This window comes from Panulirus ornatus, chromosome 11, assembly GCF_036320965.1.
Source record: "Panulirus ornatus isolate Po-2019 chromosome 11, ASM3632096v1, whole genome shotgun sequence".
NCBI lineage: Eukaryota > Metazoa > Arthropoda > Malacostraca > Decapoda > Palinuridae > Panulirus > Panulirus ornatus.
Window position 1 is genome coordinate 39,619,228 of NC_092234.1, and position 25,669 is coordinate 39,644,896.

The 25,669-nt window shown below is 41.3% G+C and overlaps 1 protein-coding gene across 2 annotated transcripts in view; it reads right to left on the minus strand.

Annotated features, from left to right (window-relative positions):
- Positions 1-25,669, minus strand: part of LOC139751412 (uncharacterized) — a 239,291-nt gene that overhangs the window by 28,472 nt on the left and 185,150 nt on the right. The window contains exon 13 of one of the 2 annotated variants that reach the window (XM_071666800.1): positions 10,045-10,183. In XM_071666800.1, coding sequence (XP_071522901.1) covers positions 10,045-10,183 — 139 coding nt within the window. Of the gene's footprint in view, positions 1-10,044; positions 10,184-25,669 lie in introns of those variants that run through there. The other variant, XR_011713343.1, reaches the window with a different exon arrangement.

Here is a 25,669-nt window from a genome sequence, read left to right on the forward strand (position 1 = left end):
ACCTCCCAATTGACTTGACCCTCAACCCTACTGTACCTAATAACCTTGCTCTTATTCACATTTACTCTTAACTTTCTTCTTCCACACACTTTTCCAAACTCAGTCACCAGCTTCTGCAGTTTCTCACATGAATCAGCCACCAGCGCTGTATCATCAGCGAACAACAACTGACTCACTTCCCAAACTCTCTCATCCCCAACAGACTTCATACTTGCCCCTCTTTCCAAAACTCTTGCATTTACCTCCCTAACAACCCCATCCATAAACAAATTAAACAACCATGGAGACATCACACACCCCTGCCGCAAACCTACATTCACTGAGAACCAATCACTTTCCTCTCTTCCTACACGTACACATGCCTTACATCCTCGATAAAAACTTTTCACTGCTTCTAACAACTTTCCTCCCACACCATATATTCTTAATACCTTCCACAGAGCATCTCTATCAACTCTATCATATGCCTTCTCCAGATCCATAAATGCTACATACAAATCCATTTGCTTTTCTAAGTATTTCTCACATACATTCTTCAAAGCAAACACCTGATCCACACATCCTCTACCACTTCTGAAACCACACTGCTCTTCCCCAATCTGATGCTCTGTACATGCCTTCACCCTCTCAATCAATACCCTCCCATATAATTTACCAGGAATACTCAACAAACTTATACCTCTGTAATTTGAGCACTCACTCTTATCCCCTTTGCCTTTGTACAATGGCACTATGCACGCATTCCGCCAATCCTCAGGCACCTCACCATGAGTCATACATACATTAAATAACCTCACCAACCAGTCAACAACACAGTCACCCCCTTTTTTAATAAATTCCACAGCAATACCATCCAAACCTGCTGCCTTGCCGGCTTTCATATATATATATATATATATATATATATTGGGAGTCAATTGGGAGGTAAGTTTGAATGGAGAAAAACTGAAGGAAGTAAAGTGTTTTAGATATCTGGGAGTGGATCTGGCAGCAGATGGAACCATGGAAGCGGAAGTGAATCATAGAGTGGGGGAGGGGGTGAAAATCCTGGGAGCCTTGAAGAATGTGTGGAAGTCGAGAACATTATCTCCAAAAGTAAAAATGGCTATGTTTGAAGGAATAGTGGTTCCAACAATGTTGTATGGTTGCAAGGCGTGGGCTATGGATAGAGTTGTGCGCAGGAGGGTGGATGTGCTGGAAATGAGATGTTTGAGGACAATGTGTGGTGTGAGGTGGTTTGATCGAGTAAGTAATGTAAGGGTAAGAGAGATGTGTGGAAATAAAAAGAGCATGGTTGAGAGAGCAGAAGAGGGTGTTTTGAAATGGTTTGGGCACATGGAGAGAATGAGTGAGGAAAGATTGACCAAGAGGATATATGTGTCGGAGGTGGAGGGAACGAGGAGAAGTGGGAGACCAAATTGGAGGTGGAAAGATGGAGTGAAAAAGATTTTGAGTGATCGGGGCCTGAACATGCAGGAGGGTGAAAGGCGGGCAAGGAATAGAGTGAATTGGATCGATGTGGTATACCGGGGTTGACGTGCTGTCAGTGGATTGAATTAGGGCATGTGAAGCGTCTGGGGTAAACCATGGAAAGTTGTGTGGGGCCTGGATGTGGAAAGGGAGCTGTGGTTTTGGGCATTATTGCATGACAGCTAGAGACTGAGTGTGAACGAATGGGGCCTTTGTTGTCTTTTCCTAGCGCTACCTTGCACACATGAGGGGGGAGGGGGATGGTATTCCATGTGTGGCGAGGTGGCGATGGGAATGAATAAAGGCAGACAGTGTGAATTGTGTGCATGGGTATATATGTATGTGTCTGTGTGCGTATATGTGTACATTGAGATGTATAGGTATGTATATTTGCGTGTGTGGACGTGTATGTATATACATGTGTATGGTGGTGGGTTGGGCCATTTCTTTCGTCTGTTTCCTTGCGCTACCTCGCAAACGCAGGAGACAGCGACAAAGCAAAATAAAAATATAAAAAAAATAATATATATATATATATATATATATATATATATATATATATATATATATATATATATATATATATATATATACTATTTTTTTTGGTAAACAATCGCATGTTTACGAAATGGTGTCCTAGCTGAGTCTCTTCGTTGTATGTCAGCTGACTTATGTTTCTCTCTTGTGTCACCCGTGATGATGTGATTGTTGCAAGGCGGTGCACTTGGGAACTTGTCATGTTTCATTTTCCTCGTGGACACAAGGAATAGAGTGAATTGGAACGATGTGGTATACCAGGGTTGATGTGCTGCCAATGGATTGAACCAGGGCATGTGAAGCGACTGGAGTAAACCATGGAAAGGTTTTGTGGGACCTGGATGTGGAGAGGGAGCTGTGGTTTCGGTGCATTACACATGACAGCTAGAGACTGTGGGACCTGGATGTGGAGAGGGAGCTGTGGTTTCGGTGCATTACACATGACAGCTAGAGACTGAGTGTGAACGAATGTGGCCTTCGTTGTCATTTCCTGGCGCTACCTCGCGTGCACACGGGGGGAGGGGGGTGTCATTTCATGTGCTGAGGGGTGGCAGCAGGAATGGATGAAGGCAGCATGTATGAATATGTATATGTGTATATGTATATGTCTGTGCATGTATATGTAAACATTGAAATGTATAGGTATGTATATGTGCGTGTGAGGGCATTTATGTATATACATGTGTATGTAGGTGGGTTGGGACATTCTTTCGTCTGTTTCCTTGCGCTACCTCGGTAATGCGAGAGACAGCATCAAAGTATAATAATAATAATATTCTAACTTTTTTTCCATAGATATTCACCATTTCCCACTTTAGTGAGGTAGCGTTAAGAACAGAGGACTGAGCCTTAGAGGAAATATCCTCACTTGGCCCCTTTCTCTGTTCCTTCTTTTGGAAAATAAAAAAAAAACGGGAGGGGAGGATTTCCAGCCCCGCCGCTCCCTCCACTTTTAGTTGCCTTTTACGACATGCAGGGAATGCATGGGAAGTATTCTTCTACCCTATCCCCAGGGAGGATATATGTGTCAGAGATAGAGGGAATGAGAAGGGGGAGCCCAAATTGGAGGTGGAAGGATAGAGTGAAAAAGATTTTGAGCAATTGGGGCCTGAACATACAGAAGGGTGAAAGGCATGCAAGGAATAGAATGAATCAGAATGATGTGGTATACCGGGTTGGTCGTGCTATCAATGTATTGAACCAGGGCATGTGAAGCATCTGGGGTAAACCATGGAAAGGTTTGTGGGGCCGGGATGTGGAAAGGGAGCTGTGGTTTCCGTGCATTACACATGACAGCTAGAGACTGAGTGTAAACAAATGTGACCTTTTATGTGTTCTCCTAGCACTGCCTGGGGGAAGGGGGGTGATATCTCATGTGTGGCAGGGTAGCAAAGGGAATTGATCAAGGCAGCAAGTATGAATGTGTACATGTGTATATATGTATATGTCTGTGTAAGTACAGTATGTATATGATGAAATGTATAGGTATGTTTATGTGCGTGTGTGGACATTTATGTATATACATGTGTATGTGGGTGGGTTGGGCCATTCTTTCATCTGTTTCCTTGTGCTATCTTCCTAATGCGGGGTGGCAATGAGAATGGATGAAGGCAGCAAGTATGAATATGAACATGTGTATATATGTCTGTGTATGTATAGTATGTATGTGCATTTTGAAATGGTTTGGTCACATGGAGAGAATGAGTGAGGAGAGATTGACAAAGAGGATATATGTGTCAGAGGTGGAGGGAACGAGAAGTGGGAGACCAAATTGGAGGTGGAAAGATTTTATTTTGCTTTGTCGCTATCTCCCGCGTTTGCGAGGTAGCACAAGGAAACAGACAAAAGAAATGGCCCAACCCACCCCCATACACAATGTATACACACACACACGTCCACACACGCAAATATACATACCTATACATCTCAATGTACACATATATATACATACACAGACACATACATATATACCCAAGCACACAATTCACACTGTCTGCCCCCATTCACTCCCATCGCCACCTCGCCACACATGGAATACCAAAACAAACACGATATGGGAATAGAGCAAGTGGCCGTTCATGGAACTGGCAGGCTATGCCATTTACACCAAAAAACTCTGAACTTGATTCCTCAAATCTTTAGGAACAGAAAATGCTTTTCCAAAAGAACCTGAATTTTTCCCATAGTTTACTGACACAGACATAATGGAAAAAATTGAAGAGGAAACAAACAGATATTAATAACGCAGGGAAACATACCCTTCTTTTCATCTCAATGCAGACTGGCTAATAGGACTAACACAACCAAGGATGAAACATATCTTTCCCGTTGCATGCGATGATTCTTATGTCACTTTAAAAAAGAAAAGGACTATTGGACTATGACTAATATGTATAAGAAGAGGAATTTTGGAAAGCTAATGCCTAACGATCACAATCTTCAACACCAGCAAGTTAGTCACTTTGTAGACTATACAATTTGCTCAAGGTGATAAGTTGCAGAAAATCCAGTAAATTCTAGAACATATATCACATTTCCAAACAAAGTTCATGGCTTTTCAAGATTTATGAACAGATGAGAGTGTACTGCTGAGGAGAGATCATCTGGCATGTGCTCTTCTAAATGAAACTGTTTGAACAAAATCATTACTTTTATCATGAATATTTTCCATATTATTTTCCATAAGAAAATTATGAGTGGAAGCAAAATACCCTGATGCTTAATATTACATATGGCAGTGTGGAAAGCGCTACGTAACCTTAAAACTTCACACATGGTGGTGGTGTAAGACAGCAAGTCCAACTCAGTCCTACATTGTTGCCCTCAGGAGAGATTACCCTATTCATTTGCATTGTTATATATGCTTTTCAGTTTCATAAGTACTTGCCACATAGGGATGTAGGCAAGAAAACAAACCAGCTGTGGTGAAAGGGTTAATCAGCCTCCAATGGGGTACAGCATTAAATGCTTTCTAACAATCCCAATACAGACAGTCTAACCAGCCCTCCCTTTTGTCCAGGACTAGGCTCACTCTCTCATACAACTCCAAAACGTTAATTAAATCTTTCAAGTGACATCCTGAATGGTAATTCATATGTGTGTGTGTGTGTGTGTGTGTGTGTGTGTGTGTGTGTGTGTTTTGTTTACTAACCAAGCTTACTCATGCAGCTCAAAATACTGTTGCATTTTTACCATAATATAGGAAACATATGGTTACTGTTTCATTCATACCAGTAATACAGAAGTGTGTTTCATCTATAATTGCATTAGGCAATGAGTTCTGAATGACACTTACCATCCCCCTTGAAAAATTCCTAGAAATGGGTACATACCAACTGTATATGAATGTTACAACTGATATAATTTGTTCACAATTGTAAACACCTTATCTTTGATATATATGAGTTTTTTCGATTTATTAGTAAATGTCTCTCTCCCAGTCACTTAAACATTCTTGGCCTACTGAAAATCTGAGGATGACTGTTATGTAAGAGAAAAATACATCAGGGATATCTAGGCTAAAAATCTTGGGTCAATGGTCAATTGATTACCAGTCACTCAATATGCGTTACTACTTGCACTTGATGGCCTCTTTGCAGACATCATGAGAGGAAATACACTTCAGTGTGGAAAAACATTGGAAGAACAACTGCTAGACATGGAAGCACATCTTAACTGATGCACTGGCTGATTAAAACTCAAGCCTACCACTTACATCACTGATGCATACATATGCAGAACTTATGTAATCTAAACTTCTATAAAGTAACATTAAGCTTTAGGGAGAACAAAAAAGAAATGTTCTGGAAGGAGGTAAATAATGTGCAAAAGACTAGAGAACAAATGGGAACATCAGTGAAGGGGTCAAAATGGCAAGTGATAACAGGTAGTGATGGGGCGTGGAGGAGATGGAGTGAGTACTTTGAAGGACTATTGAATGTGCTTGATGATAAGAGTGGCAGATGTAGGGAGTTTTGATAGGGGTAGCATGCAAAATGAAAGTCTGGGAGAGTGGTTTGAAGAAGACAGAAGAGGTGGTGAAAGCCTTACAGAAGATGAAATCTGGCAAAGAGGCAAAAGTGGATGGTATTGCAGTTCAATATATGAAGAAAGGGGGTGACTGTGTCATTGACTGGTTGGTATTGATATTCAAAGTATTTATGGATCATGCTGAAGTGCCTGAGGATTGGCAGAATGCATGTATTGTGCCAATGTATAAAGGCAAAGGGGATAACTGTGAGTGTTCAAATTACAGAGGCATAAGTCAGTTAAGTATACCTACTAAACTGTATGGAAGAGTATTGATTGAGAGGATGAAGGCATGTACAGAGCATCAGATTGGGGAGGAGCAGTGTGGCTTCAGAAATGGTAAAGGATGTGCAAATCAGATATTTGCTTCAGAGAATGTGTGAGAAATGCTTAGAAAAAACAGATGAATTTAGCATTTATGGATCTGGAGAAGGCATATGATAGCATTGATAGAGATGCTTTGTGGAGAAAAATTGGAGGAAGTGAAGTGTTTCAGATATCTGGGAGTGGAGTTGGTAGCAAATAGAACCATGGAAATGGAAGTGAGTCACAGGGTGAGGGAAGGGGTGAAGGTTCTCGGAGCAATAAAGAATGTAAGGAGAGAGAGAACATTATCTTGGAGCAAAAATGGGTATGTTTGAAGGAACAGTAGTTCCAACAATATCATTGGTTGCAAGGCAGGTAGGTTTATGCAGAGGAGGGTGAGTGTGTTGGAAATAAAATGTTGGAGGACAATATGTGGTGTGAAGTGGTTTGACTAAGAAAGTAATGAAAGGGTAAGAAAGATGTGTGGAAATAAATAAGAGTGTGGTTGAGAGAGCAAAAGAGGGTGCACTGAAAAGGTTTGGACTAATGCAGAGAATGAGAGAGCAAAGGTTGATGAAGAGGATATATGTGGCAGAAGTGGAGGGAACAAAGAAAACCAGGAGACCAAACTGGGGATACAGCAATCAAGGCTTGAACATGCAAGAGGGTGAAAGGCATGCACAGAATAGAGTAAATTGGAGTGATGTGGTATACTGGGGTCAATGTGCCATCAATGGACTGAATCAGGGCAAGTGAAACATCCAGGGTAAACCATAGAAAGGTCTGTGGTTTCATTTTGCATTGCACACGACAGCTTGTGTATAGATGTGAGGGGATGTGGCCATTCTTCCTGTTTTCTGGCGCTACCCCGCTGATGCAGGGGATGGTAATGCTGGGAATGGATGAAGGTGAGGAAGTATGAATATGTACATATGTATATGTATATATACGTATATTTACATGTACGTGCACATATGTATATACATGTGTATGTGAGTGGCTGTGTCTACCTGTTTTCTGGCATTACGTTGCTAGAGTGGAAAACTGCAATAAAGCATTATAAATAAATATAAACCATATATTTCTTTTATACATGTTCACCATTTCCCATGTTAGCAAGTTAGTGCCGGGAACTGATGAAGTAATAGCCTCCTTAACTCACATCCACTTTCTAGCTGTAACACAAAGACCTCTTATAACGGATGAGATGTGTTTGCGAGGAATGTCTGTAAAGTGAAAAATCTCTCAAAAAGGACCATTATGATGTGTTGCCTTTGGATTCCTGACTATGTCAATTCTTAGCCTAATTGATGCTATGGAATGGCTTTCTTTGGTAAAGCAATGGCTTTACAGATTTTATTTTACTGTTGTATGTTTAAAATGAATACACTGTTAACATAAACAACACATGAAACTAAACTCAACAAACACTGACTAGTATGTCAAAGCTTGCAGTGTTGCTGATCATTGCTGCCACATTCCAGCAGCTTACCTACACCTCCCTGACCTGCTCTTCATCTTCTCTAGCAGCTTATTCCTTGTGAGGGGAAAATTTGTTGCAACTTAGGATGTGGTGGACTTACAAGTCCTTTTTTTTTTTTACTTATATCAAGTATCATTTTAATGGTAGTGGAAGCCAATTCAAGCAAATAACCCACAATTGCCTGACAATTGCCTGCCTCAAACCTGTATATCACTTGCATCTTTAAGTCTTTCATGGGCAATTTGAATGCTTTTCCTATACTTGCACCTGCAAGCCTCTCTCCAGACATGATGTACTTAAAATGTTCTTTAAATACATACGAGATAGCCAAAAAAGGAAGTGACTGTGAATGAAATTACACAACTTTTAGGGCTGTACACAACTGGCAAACAAAATGCAAACAAAGATGGCAGCTGATATATATGCAGATTCTTTTTCTTCTATGTCTGTTGGACATTTCTTCTATTTTTTGTTTTCTTAAATGACTATCATATATACTGTGTTTATTACATGAATAAAATTTCAATATCCACCAAATGAAACTCCGTTAAAAGAGGTCTCTTCATCTAATACACCGAAACCTGAGCCTCTTATCCACAATCAGGCCTATACATGTGGCTGACTTTAGCTTCCATGGATCCATCCACTGCCATGTCCACTCTCAGAAACAATCCATTTCCTCCAGGTTCTCTCCATTCAAACTCACACTCTCACAAACCTATTTCTCTATCTCCTTAAACACTACAAAAAACTTTATTCATATTAATTCTCAGTTCTTTCCTTTCACACAAACTCCCAAATTCAAGACATCAGCTTCTCCAATTTCACATGCAAATCTGCCAAATCACTAGGGTGTATTACCAAATTCTAAAGTGTGTGGTTATGTTGCAAATTAGAAGTCAACTCCAGCAAAGCAATTACATTTTCAGTGGACGGAAAGGAGAAAAGTCTTGTCTAGAATCTTCTCACTCCAAAGTATTTCATCGTTTCCCTGCTCCTGCATGGAGTGCAGCCTCAAAGCTACACAATCCATCAAAGGGATTATGAGGTTGCATTATAATAACAATAATAATAATAATAATAATAATAATAATAATAATAATAATAATAATAAATAATAATAATAACAATAATAATAATAATAATAATAATAATAATAATAATAATAATAATAATAATTCTACTCCAACTACTACTACTCCTAATAATAATAATAATAATAATAAAAATAATAATAATAATAATAATAATAATAATCACAATAAAATAATCATAATAACAATAATAATACTATCCCTGAGGAAATTCTCCACCACTCTGCCGTTAAGTTTAATTAGACTTGATACCTGAGGTAGGCTCTGTATACACAGGAACCACAAAACATCTAAATGACTAAGCAAATAAAATTTCAGCAGCTAGAGTAATTAATGCTTTGCTACATAAGGTACAGTGAACTTCATTAATAACAATGACGGGAAAGCCTTCCATCATAAAAATACAATAATTGTCAGCCTTGATGATTCCTAGACAGGATGATCATTTAACCATAAGAGAGAGGGTGGAGCTATTCAGAAACCTAAGTTTATGGCCATAATTCATATGATGCAAAAAATTACTAAACACAAAACTAATATCTTGATCAACTGTGATCTGATGGGTACCTATGAGCAGAATAGACTACACAACTAATATAATACCAACAAACTTACTAAAAACTATCATTTACATTAATTATGCTTGTAATCTTTTCACAATAACATTAAGAAAAAGACAACTAAAAAAAAATCCTTTTTTATTCTACAATATGACTATGGAATAATAATAGAAAAATCATTCTTGATGACACACATGAAAATATCAACACAATCTTTGCCTCTAAATCTTAAAATATTAGAGAAGACCCCCAAAAATACTCCTAAAGATTCAAACAAAAATTATTCATCCTCAAATGCACATTAGTTTTCTGGTAAAGGGGACTGGATCAATAAGTATACTCACAATATGTGAAATATTCCATTTTGAGCCTTAGATGATATACTTTAATAAGGCTCATTTTGCTTAACACCAAAATAGTCCAACATTATTAGTAAAAAGCTAATATTCAGGTATGAAATAAGATCAAATGCGTCAGATCATAATAGACAGACCGCTAAGGAAAAAATATTGGAGATGTCACAGAGGACTCATAGTAATGATTCCTATTCTCCAAACCTACTTACTGTGATGAGTTGGGTCTCGAACCAGGGAGATCTTGCTCTCCTCTGTGATGCCAGATCTCTGACAAGCCTCATCAAATTCTGCTACTTTCTCAGCAAACATTGTGTCCCATTCTTGACTTTCAGGAACCACAAACAACAGCTGTTAATAAGACAGATAACAGTTATTGCTCTGCAGAAATATTACAAGAACCTGTAGGTACTACAGATGGTTGCAGACAGCACCTACCCAGATTATTACTACCACTCTCACTTAGAAATGCCGAGAAACGAAACATTTTACACCACGTGTGTGAAGACTGATGGTCATACTTTCTGGGCCTGTCTCAGTATCTCCATACATGCCCCCTAAACCCATTCACTGCTGCTGATACATACACTGTCTCTCTCTGATTAATAAGAGTTCCCTGCCGCTGGGGTAACATTGTTGTTTCCATTGGGACAGGGTAGCGCCAGGAATGGAGGAAGGCAAGTAGGAATATGTACATGTGTATACATGTCTGTGTATGTGTATGTATATGTAAGTATATGTGTATATGTTGATATGCATATGTATATGCGCATGTATGGAGGTGAAGGTGAAGATTTGTAGAGGTTTTCAGAAAAAAAGGGAGAATGTTGGGGAGAAGAGAGTCATGTGAGTAAGTGAGATAGGAAAGGGGACTTGTGTGAGGAAATACCAGGAGAGATTGAGTGCAGAATGGCAAGGTGAAAGCAAATTACATAAGGGAAGTAGGGGAGGAGCGGGATATATTTAGGGAAGTAGTGATAGTTTACACAAAAAATGCATGTGGCATGAGAAAGGTGGGATGTGGGCACATTAGAAAGGGTAGTGAGTGGTGGGATGAAGAAGTAAGATTGTTAGTGAATGAGAAGAGAGAGGCACTTGGACAATTTTTGCAGGGAAAGAGTGCAAATGACTGAGGGATGTACAAAAGAAAGCAGCAGGAAGTCAAGAGAAAGGTACAAGAGGTGAAAAAAAGGGCAAATGAGAGTTGGGGTGAGAGAGTATCATTAAATTTTAGGGAGAATAAAAAGATGTTTTGGAAGGAGGTACATAAAGTGCATAAGAAGAGAGAAGAAATGGGAACATCGGTGAACGGGGTAAATGCAGAGGTAATAACAAGTAGTGATGAAATGAGTATTTTGAAGGTTTGTTGAATGTGTTTGATGATAGAGTGGAAGGTATTGGGTGATTGGGTGCTTTAGTTGGGATAGAGTGCAAAGTGAGAGGGTTGGGGAGAAAGGTTTGGTAAACATAGAAGAGCTACTGAAAGCTTTATGAAAGATGACAGCCAGAAGGTCTAGATGGTATTGCAGTGGAATTCATTAAAAAAGGAGGTGACTGTGTTGTTGACTGGTAGGTAAGGAAATTCAATGTATGTATGGTTCATGGTGAAGTGCCTGAGGATTGGCGGAATGCATGCATAATGCCATTGCACAAAGGCAAAAGGGATAAAAGTGAGTGCTCAAATTAGAGGTATAAGTTTGTTGAGTATTCCTGGGAAATTATATGGGAGGGTATTAATTGAGAGGGTGAAGGCACAGACAGAGCATCAGATTGGGGAAGAGCAGTGTGGTTGCAGAAGTGGTAGAGGATGTGTGGATCAGATGTTTGCTTTGCAGAATGTATGTGAGAAATACTTATAAAAGCAAATAGATTTGTACGTAGCATTTATGGATCTGGAGAAGGCATATTTTAAGAGTTGATAGAGATGCTCTGTGGAAGGTATTAAAAATATATGGTGTGGGAGGCAAGTTGTTAGAAGCAGTGAAAAGTTTTTATCGAGGATGTAAGGCATGTGTACGTGTAGGAAGAGAGGAAAGTGATTGGTTCTCAGTGAATGTTGGTTTGCGGCAGGGGTGTGTGATGTCTCCATAGTTGTTTAATTTGTTTATGGATGGGGTTGTTAGGGAGGTGAAGGCCAGAGTTTTGGAAAGAGGGGCAAGTATGGATGAGAGAGCTTGGGAAGTGAGTCAGTTGTTGTTCGCTGATGATACAGTGCTGGTGGCTGATTCATGTGAGAAACTGCAGAAGCTGGTGACTGAGTTTGGTAAAGTGTGTGAAAGAAGAAAGCTGAGAGTAAATGTGAATAAGAGCAAGGTTATTAGGTACAATAGGGTTGAGGGACAAGTCAACTGGGAGGTAAGTTTGAATGGAGAAAAACTGGAGGAAGTGAAGTATTTTAGATATCTGGGAGTGGATTTGGCAGCGGATGGAACCATGGAAGCGGAAGTGAATCATAGGGTGGGGGAGGGGGTGAAAATTCTGGGAGCCTTGAAGAATGTGTGAAGTCGAGAACATTATCTCAGAAAGCAAAAATGGGTATGTTTGAAGGAACAGTGGTTCCAACAATGTTATATGGTTGCGAGGCATGGGCTATAGATAGAGTTGTGCAGAGGAGGGTGAATGTGCTGGAAATGAGATGTTTGAGGACAATATGTGGTGTGAGGTGGTTTGATCGAGTAAGTAATAATAGGGTAAGAGAGATGTGTGGTAATAAAAAGAGTGTGGTTGAGAGAGAAGAAGAGGGTGTTTTGAAATGGTTTGGTCACATGGAGAGAATGAGTGAGGAAAGATTGACCAAGAAGATATATGTATCAGAGGTGGAGGGAACAAGGAGAAGTGGGAGACCAAATTGGAGGTGGAAAGATGGAGTGAAATTGATTTTGAGTGATCATGGCCTAAACATGCAGGAGGGTGAAAGGCGTGCAAGGAATAGAGTGAACTGGAAGGATGTGGTATACCTGGGTCGATGTGCTGTCAATGGATTGAACCAGGGCATGTGAAGCGTCTGGGATAAACCATGGAAAGTTCTGTGGGGCCTGGACGTGGAAAGGGAGCTGTGGTTTCGGTGCATTATACATGACAGCTAGAGAATGAGTGTGAACGAATGTGGCCTTTGTTGTCTTTTCCTAACGCTACCTCGCATGCTTGTGGGGAAAGGGGGTGCTATTTCATGTGTGGCAGGGTGGTAACAGCAATGGATGAAGGCAGCAAATATAAATATGTACATGTGTATATACATATGTATGTGTCTGTGTATGCATATGTATGTATACGTTGAAATGTAAAGGTATGTATATGTGCGTGTGTGGGCATTTATGTATATACATGTGTATGTAGGTGGGTTGGGCCATCCTTTCGTCTGTTTCCTTATGTTATCTCGCTAACACAGGAGACAATGATTAATCATAATAAATATGAAAATAAATAAAATATATATGAATATTCCATGACAACCTGGTGATGTGGTGTGGTGTGAGAAACACAGACTGGGTGGGAAACACTATAATGATTATAACGTTTCCACAGTCTTGATCAAAGAATGAGTACAGCAGAACAGGACTCCAGCTTGTAAATGTTTTGGCATCAGCCTTCACCTCCCTTGGTACCTGATGTGACCTCCCAAATGGTTGCACCTGGCATTTGACCTTGATGCCTCTGCAATGTTCCCCCTGAGTGCCCCTCCCGTGACTGATCTTGTCATCTCTATCAAGCTTGATCTCTCCGCCTCTGCCACAGTGATCTGTCTCGCAGCCTCTCTTACAAGGTACAAAAAGCCCTCCCTGTGATTCATATTTTCTTTTGATGCTATGTAAGCCACCTCATCATTTTTCTTAAGTTTCTTGAACTGCCCTTGCTTAGTATTTTCATCCCACTTTAGTTTGGCAGGTGCCCTTTTTCTTCTGCATTCACCACCAGTGAATTACAGGTTCTGAGCACCCTGATATCGTTCTTAAGTTCCGCTTATCTCTTTTCCAACCCTCTCCCTGTCTCGTCACTGTATGAGGCCTAGTATCCATTGTATGTATCTTGCACACAATACTCAGTTCATTCTCATCTCTCAACTTCCTACTCCTTACAATTCTACCTAGTTTGTTTGTAGAATAACTAACCACTCTCACTTCCACTTCTCTCAGGTACCTTACTACGCATTCCACCACTTTTGAGTGAGGGATTGATATATATTTCTTCACTCCTCTCACTGTTATTACTGCTGTTTCCATTCATGATGTTGATTGCCTTCTTTCTCAACTTCTTAACCAGTTCCCTCAGGTACCTCAACTTCTCAAATGCTTCCTCCATGTATCTGAACTCTTTCTCCAACTATTCCTTACTGCAAATCCTGATGGCTCTCAAGAAGAAGCCAATCACCACTCCTGTTTTAGGCTCAGTGCAAAAACAAAAACTGAATTTGTACCATTGCGAACAACATGCTAGAGCAACATCTCGTGGCAAACAGACAACCTTGATGTGACAGCATTAAAGTTTACTAATGGAACACATTTACAACAACATATTGAAAGGATGAGGTCATGCGAGATATTGTGGCCTGACTGCAAAGCAATTAAAGAAGACAAGGATGTCAGTCTGATAATATACTACAACAATCTGAAAATGTGTTCACTGGTAATGAAATACAATATGGTAGGTCACTCTAGAAGTTTGAACTGTACCGATGTGGTACATGAGTACCAATGCAATACTGGGGACTGTCAACCCCACCACATAAACTACAGTGGACATACAACCTGCACCCTGAGCCGCCGCCTCTCACTCCACCTACAAGAAGGTGAAATCAAACATCATGAACAAGAGCATGGAATGACACTAACAAGGGAGAGGCTCGCTTTGTTTCAGTCTCAGTCTGCCTCAAACTATCGTGCAGTTCAGTTGTATACACAGTGTTTCTGTCATTTCAGAATTTTGACTATCAAATAATTTTGCAATCCTTACAATTCAAAATGGTATCAAGTGACTGTAAGAGGTGCAATGAAAATAGGTAGTCCATCCTCACTTTATCATAAAGAAGAATCCTTTCAAAGGAGAGGGGTGGCAATCACCTCTATTTCAGTCTGATTCCTGCCTACAACTGCCCAGTGAGACGAGCATTCCCACACTACTGGGTGCCCACTGCCTAACTATCGTACCACACATTAAACCCTATAACCCCTCATGAGATTTTGGTTTCTAAATGTGACATTTTGTTTTAACAAAAACAAAACTACAGGAAAACAATAACATGAAAAAAAAATGAAATTAAAATTAGACAAGGCATAAGGCAAATATATGCATGAATCACTGCTCAGCAACATTACACTTCCTTTACATGTGAGCAGAACAAAAATGACATAAATTAGTGTGTTCACTCTTCACAGGAGCCATCACAAACATAATCTTGCAAGTGTGCAGGGTAGTGTCTCACACAGCGAGGTCGCCACCACCTGAGTCTGGGTGTCACTAAAACTGGAGTTAAAGCCACTGCTGGTGGGTACTCCCCTTGACCCACAGGTGTCATGGGGATTGGTGAAGCCTGGGGATCAGGTGACATCAGTTTCGTAAAGACAGGAGGTCACTGCCATCCAGCTTCACTTTGTCTATGCGGCTGCACCTCCACTACCACATCCGACCTGTCCCACAACTTCAAAGTAATGTCCAGCATGCAGACAGGGGTGCCCATGGAAAGCTCGGGCAGCATGGCGGCATCAACCGCTGGGCCACCCTGCACGCAATGCTGGCTCTCAGCTATGGCCCACTCCATTTCCCAGAGCAGTCCTCTATCACTGGTTTATCAGGTAATGTTGACAGGGCACCAGGACATCATCTCGCAACTGTCTTCCTGCTGTCAGTTATGCAAGTGACTTATCTCCCTCTCTTATGGGGTGTTGAGATACTGGAGCATAGCCTGAGTCATTATGATGTTGTGCAGGCTAACTCCAACACCTGTGTTGCCCCTAGACACCCATTTGGCTGTCTTTACCAATGATTCGGCTCGTCCATTGGACTGGGGCAAGTGGGCTGAGATGCGGGCCATGAATCCCACTTACTTGTAGATAGCTTCCATCTCTTTGTTGTCTAAATTGATTCCCCTGTCCCAGGTGATTTCCTTGGGTGGTGCACCCCATCTCTTGAAGAAAGTGAGCAGCCTTGCAATAACTTGAGATTTTCCCGTGTAGGTTCGAATCTTACTCACTGCAACATGTAACAGGTGCAATGAAAGCAAGTAGTCTATCCTCATTTCATTATAAAGAAGTATCCTTTCACCTATTTCTCTGTCTGACTCCTGCCTCTACCTGCCCAGTGAGCATTCCCACACTGCCAGGTGCCCGCAACCCAACTATCGTACCACACAACACGAAAGCCTACAGTAACACAAGAATTAAAAGAAAGAACATGAACTTAAATGTGGCACAAAAATGTAGGTTACATTCGATTTAACAGACTTCTGGCATTAATGGACACTCTTTACCCTCTTATTAGTCTGTTAAATAGAGGGTTTACTGTATATCATCAAACTTTAGGGAAATAAAAAGATGTTTTGGAAGGAGGTAAATAATGTGCATAAGATGAGAACAAATGGGAATATTGGTGAAGGGGGTAAGTGGGAAGTAATAACAGGTAGTGATGAAGTGAGGAGATGAAGAGAGTATTATGAGGGTTTGTTGAATGTGTTTGATGATAGAGTGGCAGATATAGGGTGCTTTGGTCAGAGTGGTGCACGGAGTGAGAGGGTCAGGCAGAATGGTTTGGTTAAGAGAGAGGAGGTGGTGAAAGCTTTGCGGAAGATGAAATCCAGCAAGGCAGTGGGTTTGGATGGTATTGCAGTAGAATCTATTAAAAAACGGAGTGACTGTGTTGTTGACTGGCTGGTTGGTTAGGATATTCAATGTATGTATGGATCATGGTGAAGTGCCTGTGGATTAGCGGAATCCATGAAAAGTGCCACGATAGAGGCAAAGGGGAAAAGGTAAGTGTTCAAACTACAGAGGCATACGTTTGTTGAGTATTCCTGGGAAATTATATGGGAGAGTAATGACTGAAAGGTGTGAATGCATGTACAGAGCATCAGATTGGGGAAGAGAAGAAGTGGTAGAGAATGTGTAGATCAGGTGTTTGCTTTGAAGAATGTGTGGGAAATACTTAGAAAAACAAATGGATTTGTATGTAGTATTCATGGATCTTGAGAAGGCATATGATAGAGATGATGGAGATGCTTTATGGAAGGTCTTAAGAGTATATGGTGCGGGGATGTAAGTTACTAGAAGCAGTGAAAAGCTTTTACTGGGGATGTAAGGCACATGCATGAGTAGGAGGAGGAGAGTGATTGGTTCTCAGAGAATGTCGGTCTGCGGCACGGGTGTGTGATGTCCTCGTGGATGTTTAATTTGTTTATGGATGGGGTGGTTAGGGAGGTAGATGCAAGAGTTTTGAAGAAAGGAGCATCTATGCAGTCGGTTGGGGATGAGAGGGCCTGGGGTAGCAAGTCAGTTGCTGTTCGCTGATGATACAGCTACAGTGGCTGATGCAAGTGAGAAACTGCAGAAGATGGTGACTGAGTGTGGATAAGTGTGCGAAAGGAGAAAGTTAAGAGTGAATGTGAATAAGAGCAAGGTTATTAGGTTCAGTTGTGTTGTGGGACAAGTCAATTGGGATGTAAGTTTGAAAGGAGAAAAATTGGAGGAAGTGAAGTGTGGTACATATCTATCAGTGAACTTAGCAGTGAATGGAACCATGGAAGCAGAAGTGAGTCACAAGGTGGGGGGAGGGGGTGAAGGTTTTGGGAGCGATGAAGAATGTGTGGAAGGAGAGAACACTATCTCGTAGAGCAAAAATGGGTATGTTTGAAGGAATAGCAGTTCCAACAATATCATATGGTTGCGAGGCATGGGGTATAGATAGGTTTGTACGGAGGAGGTGTGATCGAGTAAGTAATGAAAGGGTAAGAGAGATGTGTGGTAAGTAAAGAAAACAAGGAGAAGCAAGAGACCAAAGTGGAGGTGGAAGGATGAAGTGAAAAAGATTTTTGAGTGATCGGGGCCTGAACATACAGGAGGGTGTGAGGCATGCAAGGAATACAGTGAATTGGAACGACGTGGTATATTGGGGTCGATGTGCTGTCAATGGACTGAATCAGGGCAAGTGAAGCATCTGGGGTAAACCATGGAAAGGTCTCTGGGGCCTGAATGTGGATAGGGAACTGTGGTTTCAGTGCATTACACGAGTACTAGAGACTATGAAAAAACGTGGCCTTTTTATCTGTTTTCCTGGTGCTAACTTGCTGAAGCAGGGGATAGTGATGCTGTTTCCTGTGGGGAGAGGTAACGACAGAAATGGATGAAGACAAGCAAGTATGAATATATACATGTGTATGTATGTAATGTCTGCATATGCATATGTACGTGTAGGCATTACGTATATATATATGCGTATATGAGTGGGTGGGCCATTCTTCATCTGTTTCCTGATGCTACCTTGCTGATGCGGGAAAAATAGCGATTATGTATATTAATAATAGTAAATGTGTATATTAGTGGATGAGCAATTCTTTGTCTATTTCCTGGCACTACCTCACTGACGTGGGAAACAGCGATTAAGTATTATCATTATAAAAATAATAATAATAATAATAACAATCACTCTTGAAGTAGAACCTTCAGACACAATTGAAAATGTGAAGGAAAATAGTGAAATTGGAAAAAAAATGTAGCTTAGACATTGAAGCTTATTGATACAGTGGTTAAATTGATGAGAACTGCTATTGACGTTTGTGTAAATAAATTATACATTTCCTTTTTTCCATAGCCAGAGGTTGAACCATTATGTGACATTCATTTTTTTCATTCATTTCAAGCTAGAAGTTTCAGTTTTCTAAATTGTTTCTTACATTTTTCATATGTATATATATGTATTTGTGTGTGTGTGTGTGTATATGTGCGTATGTATGTGTATGTGTGTGTATGTGTATATGTATATATATATATGTATATTATCCCTGGGGATAGGGGTGAAAGAATACTTCCCACGTATTCCTCGCGTGTCGTAGAAAGCGACTAGAGGGGACGGGAGCGGGGGGCCAGAAATCCTCCCCTCCTTGTATTAACTTTCTAAAATGGGAAACAGAAGAAGGAGTCACGCGGGGAGTGCTCATCCTCCTCGAAGGCTCAGAGTGGGGTGCCTAAATGTGTGTGGATGTAACCAAGATGTGAAAAAAGGAGAGATAGGTAGTATGTTTGAGGAAAGGAACCTGGATGTTTTGGCTCTGAGTGAAACGAAGCTCAAGGGTAAAGGGGAAGAGTGGTTTGGGAATGTCTGGGGAGTAAAGTCAGGGGTTAGTGAGAGGACAAGAGCAAGGGAAGGAGTAGCAATACTCCTGAAACAGGAGTTGTGGGAGTATGTGATAGAGTGTAAGAAAGTAAATTCTCGATTAATATGGGTAAAACTGAAAGTTGATGGAGAGAGGTGGGTGATTATTGGTGCATATACACCTGGGCATGAGAAGAAAGATCAAGAGAGGCAAGTGTTTTGGGAGCAGCTGAATGAGTGTGTTAGTGGTTTTGATGCACGAGACCGGGTCATAGTGATGGGTGATTTGAATGCAAAGGTGAGTAATGTGGCAGTTGAGGGAATAATTGGTATACATGGGGTGTTCAGTGTTGTAAATGGAAATGGTGAAGAGCTTGTAGATTTATGTGCTGAAAAAGGACTGATGATTGGGAATACCTGGTTTAAAAAGCGAGATATACATAAGTATACTTATGTAAGTAGGAGAGATGGCCAGAGAGCGTTATTGGATTACGTGTTAATTGACAGGCGTGCGAAAGAGAGACTTTTGGATGTTAATGTGCTGAGAGGTGCAACTGGAGGGATGTCTGATCATTATCTTGTGGAGGCTAAGGTGAAGATTTGTATGGGTTTTCACAAAAGAAGAGTGAATGTTGGGGTGAAGAGGGTGGCGAGAGTAAGTGAGCTTGAGAAGGAGACCTGTGTGAGGAAGTACCAGGAGAGACTGAGTACAGAATGGAAAAAGGTGAGAACAATGGAAGCAAAGGGAGTGGGGGAGGAATGGGAGGTATTTAGGGAATCGGTGATGGATTGCGCAAAAGATGCTTGTGGCATGAGAAGAGTGGGAGGTGGGTTGATTAGAAAGGGTAGTGAGTGGTGGGATGAAGAAGTAAGAGTATTAGTGAAAGAGAAGAGAGAGGCATTTGGACGATTTTTGCAGGGAAAAAATGCAATGGAGTGGGAGATGTATAAAAGAAAGAGACAGGAGGTCAAGAGAAAGGTGCAAGAGGTGAAAAAAAGGGCAAATGAGAGTTGGGGTGAGAGAGTATCATTAAATTTTAGGGAGAATAAAAAGATGTTCTGGAAGGAGGTAAATAAAGTGCGTAAGACAAGGGAGCAAATGGGAACTTCAGTGAAGGGCGCAAATGGGGAGGTGATAACAAGTAGTGGTGATGTGAGAAGGAGATGGAGTGAGTATTTTGAAGGTTTGTTGAATGTGTTTGATGATAGAGTGGCAGATATAGGGTGTTTTGGTCGAGGTGGTGTGCAAAGTGAGAGGGTTAGGGAAAATGATTTGGTAAACAGAGAAGAGGTAGTGAAAGCTTTGCGGAAGATGAAAGCCGGCAAGGCAGCAGGTTTGGATGGTATTGCAGTGGAATTTATCAAAAAAGGGGGTGACTGTATTGTTGACTGGTTGGTAAGGTTATTTAATGTATGTATGACTCATGGTGAGGTGCCTGAGGATTGGCGGAATGCGTGCATAATGCCATTGTACAAAGGCAAAGGGGATAAGAGTGAGTGCTCAAATTACAGAGGTATAAGTTTGTTGAGTATTCCTGGTAAATTATATGGGAGGGTATTGATTGAGAGGGTGAAGGCATGTACAGAGCATCAGATTGGGGAAGAGCAGTGTGGTTTCAGAAGTGGTAGAGGATGTGTGGATCAGGTGTTTGCTTTGAAGAATGTATGTGAGAAATACTTAGAAAAGCAAATGGATTTGTATGTAGCATTTATGGATCTGGAGAAGGCATATGATAGAGTTGATAGAGATGCTCTGTGGAAGGTATTAAGAATATATGGTGTGGGAGGAAAGTTGTTAGAAGCAGTGAAAAGTTTTTATCGAGGATGTAAGGCATGTGTACGTGTAGGAAGAGAGGAAAGTGATTGGTTCTCAGTGAATGTAGGTTTGCGGCAGGGGTGTGTGATGTCTCCATGGTTGTTTAATTTGTTTATGGATGGGGTTGTTAGGGAGGTAAATGCAAGAGTTTTGGAAAGAGGGGCAAGTATGAAGTCTGTTGGGGATGAGAGAGCTTGCGAAGTGAGTCAGTTGTTGTTCGCTGATGATACAGCGCTGGTGGCTGATTCATGTGAGAAACTGCAGAAGCTGGTGACTGAGTTTGGTAAAGTGTGTGGAAGAAGAAAGTTAAGAGTAAATGTGAATAAGAGCAAGGTTATTAGGTACAGTAGGGTTGAGGGTCAAGTCAATTGGGAGGTGAGTTTGAATGGAGAAAAACTGGAGGAAGTGAAGTGTTTTAGATATCTGGGAGTGGATCTGGCAGCGGATGGAACCATGGAAGCGGAAGTGGATCATAGGGTGGGGGAGGGGGCGAAAATTCTGGGGGCCTTGAAGAATGTGTGGAAGTCGAGAACATTATCTCGGAAAGCAAAAATGGGTATGTTTGAAGGAATAGTGGTTCCAACAATGTTGTATGGTTGCGAGGCGTGGGCTATGGATAGAGTTGTGCGCAGGAGGATGGATGTGCTGGAAATGAGATGTTTGAGGACAATGTGTGGTGTGAGGTGGTTTGATCGAGTGAGTAACGTAAGGGTAAGAGAGATGTGTGGAAATAAAAAGAGCGTGGTTGAGAGAGCAGAAGAGGGTGTTTTGAAATGGTTTGGGAACATGGAGGGAATGAGTGAGGAAAGATTGACCAAGAGGATATATGTGTCTGAGGTGGAGGGAACGAGGAGAAGAGGGAGACCAAATTGGAGGTGGAAAGATGGAGTGAAAAAGATTTTGTGTGATCGGGGCCTGAACATGCAGGAGGGTGAAAGGAGGGCAAGGAATAGAGTGAATTGGAGCGATGTGGTATACCGGGGTTGACGTGCTGTCAGTGGATTGAATCAAGGCATGTGAAGCGTCTGGGGTAAACCATGGAAAGCTGTGTAGGTATGTATATTTGCGTGTGTGGACGTATGTATATACATGTGTATGGGGGGGGTTGGGCCATTTCTTTCGTCTGTTTCCTTGCGCTACCTCGCAAACGCGGGAGACAGCGACAAAGTATAAAGAAAAAAAAAAAAAAAATAATAAGTATGCAGTCTGTTGTGGATGAGAGAGCTTGGAAAGTGAGTCAGTTGTTGTTCGCTGATGACAGAGTGCTGGTGGCTGATTCACGTAAGAAACTGCAGAAGCTGGTGACTGAGTTTGGTAAAGTGTGTGAAAAGAAAGTTGAGAGTAAATGTGAATAAGAGCAAGGTTATTAGGTACAGTAGGGTTGAGGGTCAAGTCAATTGGGAGGTAAGTTTGAATGGAGAAAAGCTGGAGGAAGTGAAGTTTTTTTTTAGATATCTGGGAGTGGATTTGGCAGCGGATGGAACCATGGAAGCGGAAGTAAGTCACAGGTTGGGGGAGGGGGCAAAAATTCTGGGAGCCTTGAAGAATGTGTGGAAGTCGAGAACTTTATCTCGGAAAGCAAAAATGGGTATGTTTGAAGGAATAGTGGTTCCAGCAGTGTTGTACGGTTGCGGGGCATGGGCTATGGATAGAGTTGTGTGCAGGAGGGTGGATGTGCTGGAAATGAGATGTTTGAGGACAATATGTGGTGTGAGGTGGTTTGATCGAGTAAATAATAATAGGGTAAGAGAAATGTGTGGTAATAAAAAGAGTGTGATTGAGAGAGCAGAAGAGGGTCTTTTGAAATGGTTTGGTCACATGAAAAGAATGAGTGAGGAGAGATTGAAAAAGAAGATATATGTGTCAGAGGTGGAGGGAAAGAGAAGTGGGAGACCAAATTAGAGGTGGAAAGATGGAGTGAAAAAGATTTTGAGTGATCGGGACCTGAACATGCAGGAGGGTGAAAGGCGCGCAAGGAATAGAGTGAATTGGAACGATGTGGTATACCGGGGTTGACATGCTGTCAATGGATTGAACCAGGGCATGTGAAGCGTCTGGGGTAAACCATGGAAAGTTCTGTGGGGCCTGGATGTGGAAAGAAGCTGTGGTTTCGGTGCATTATTACATGACAGCTAGACACTGAGTGTGAACGAATGTGGCCTTTACTGTCTTTTCCTAGCACTACCTCGCACACATGAGGGGGGAAGGGGTTGTTATTTCATGTGTGGCGGGGTGATGATGGGAATTAGTGAGGGCAGACAGTATGAATTATGTACATGTGTATATATGTATATGTCTGTGTGTGTGTATATATGTATACGTTGAGATGTATAGGTATGTATATTTGTGTGTGTGGACGTGTATATATATACATGTGTATATGGGTGGGTTGGGTCATTCTTTTGTCTGTCCTTGCGCTACCTTGCCAATGCGGGAGACAGCGACAAAGCAAAATAAAAAAAATATAAATAATAATAATGATAATTTTTTTTTCTTTTTGCTTTGTCGCTGTCTCCCACATTTGCGAGGTAGCGCAAGGAAACAGACGAAAGAAATGGCCCAACCCACCCCCATACACATGTATATACATACGTCCAAACACGCAAATATACATACCTACACAGCTTTCCATGGTTTACCCAAGACGCTTCACATACCCTGATTCAATCCACTGACAGCACGTCAACCCCGGTATACCACATCGATCCAATTCACTCTATTCCTTGCCCTCCTTTCACACTCCTGCATGTTCAGGCCCCGATCACTCAAAATCTTTTTCACTCCATCTTTCCACCTCCAATTTGGTCTCCCACTTCTCCTTGTTCCCTCCACCTCCGACACATATATCCTCTTGGTCAATCTTTCCTCACTCATTCTCTCCATGTGCCCAAACCATTTCAAAACACCCTCTTCTGTTCTCTCAACTACGCTCTTTTTATTTCCACACATCTCTCTTACCCTTACGTTACTTACTCGATCAAACCACCTCACACCACACATTGTCCTCAAACATCTCATTTCCAGCACATCCATCCTCCTGCGCACAACTCTATCCATAGCCCACGCCTCGCAACCATACAACATTGTTGGAACCACTATTCCTTCAAACATACCCATTTTTGCTTTCCGAGATAATGTTCTCGAATTCCACACATTCTTCAAGGCTCCCAGAATTTTCGCCCCCTCCCCCACCCTATGATCCACTTCCGCTTCCATGCTTCCATCCACTGCCAGATCCACTCCCAGATATCTAAAACACTTTACTTCCTCCAGTTTTTCTCCATTCAAACTTACCTCCCAATTGACTTGACCCTCAACCCAACTGTACCAAATAACCTTGCTCTTATTCACATTTACTCTTAACTTTCTTCTTTCACACACTTTACCAAACTCAGTCACCAGCTTCTGCAGTTTCTCACATGAATCAGCCACCAGCGCTGTATCATCAGCGAACAACAACTGACTCACTTCCCAAGCTCTCTCATCCCCAACAGACTTCATACTTGCCTCTCTTTCCAAAACTCTTGCATTCACCTCCCTAACAACCCCATCCATAAACAAATTAAACAACCATGGAGACATCACACACCCCTGCCGCAAACCTACATTCACTGAGAACCAATCACTTTCCCCTCTTCCTACACGTACACATGCCTTACATCCTCGATAAAAACTTTTCACTGCTTCTAACAACTTGCCTCCCACACCATATATTCTTAATACCTTCCACAGAGCATCTCTATCAACTCTATCATATGCCTTCTCCAGATCCATTAATGCTACATACAAATCCATTTGCTTTTCTAAGTATTTCTCACATACATTCTTCAAAGCAAACACCTGATCCACACATCCTCTACCACTTCTGAAACCACACTGCTCTTCCCCAATCTGATGCTCTGTACATGCCTTCACCCTCTCAATCAATACCCTCCCATATAATTTACCAGGAATACTCAACAAACTTGTACCTCTGTAATAATAATAATAATAATAATAATAATAATAATAATAATAATAATAATGATAATAATGGAGAGCTGTGTAGGTATGTATATTTGCGTGTGTGGACGTGTGTATGTACATGTGTATGGGGGGGGTTGGGCCATTTCTTTCGTCTGTTTCCTTGCGCTACCTCGCAAACGCGGGAGACAGCGACAAAGTATAAAAAAAAAAAAAATAATAATAATAATTTTTTTTTTTTTTAAAACTATTCGCCATTTCCCGCGTTAGCGAGGTAGCGTTAAGAACAGAGAACTGGGCCACTGAGGGAACATCCTCACCTGCCCCCTTCTCTGTTCCTTCTTTTGGAAAATTAAAAAAAATTGAGAGGGGAGGATTTCCAGCCCCCCACTCCCTCCCCTTTTAGTCGCCTTCTACGACATGCAGGGAATACGTGGGAAGTATTCTTTCTCCCCTATCCCCATATATAATAATAATATACTTTCATACATATTTGCCATTTCCCACATTGGCGAGGTAGCATTCAGAACAGAGGACTGAGCCTTTGAGGGAATATCCTCACTTAATTGCCATTTCCTTCATCAGCAAGGTGGAGCCAGGAAACACACAAAGAATGACTAACCAATCATATACACATTCATTTATTTATTTATTATACTTTGTCGCTGTATCCTGCGTTAGTGAGGTAGTGCAAGGAAACAGACAAAAGAATGGCCCAACCCACCCACATACACATGTATATACATACACGTCCATAAACG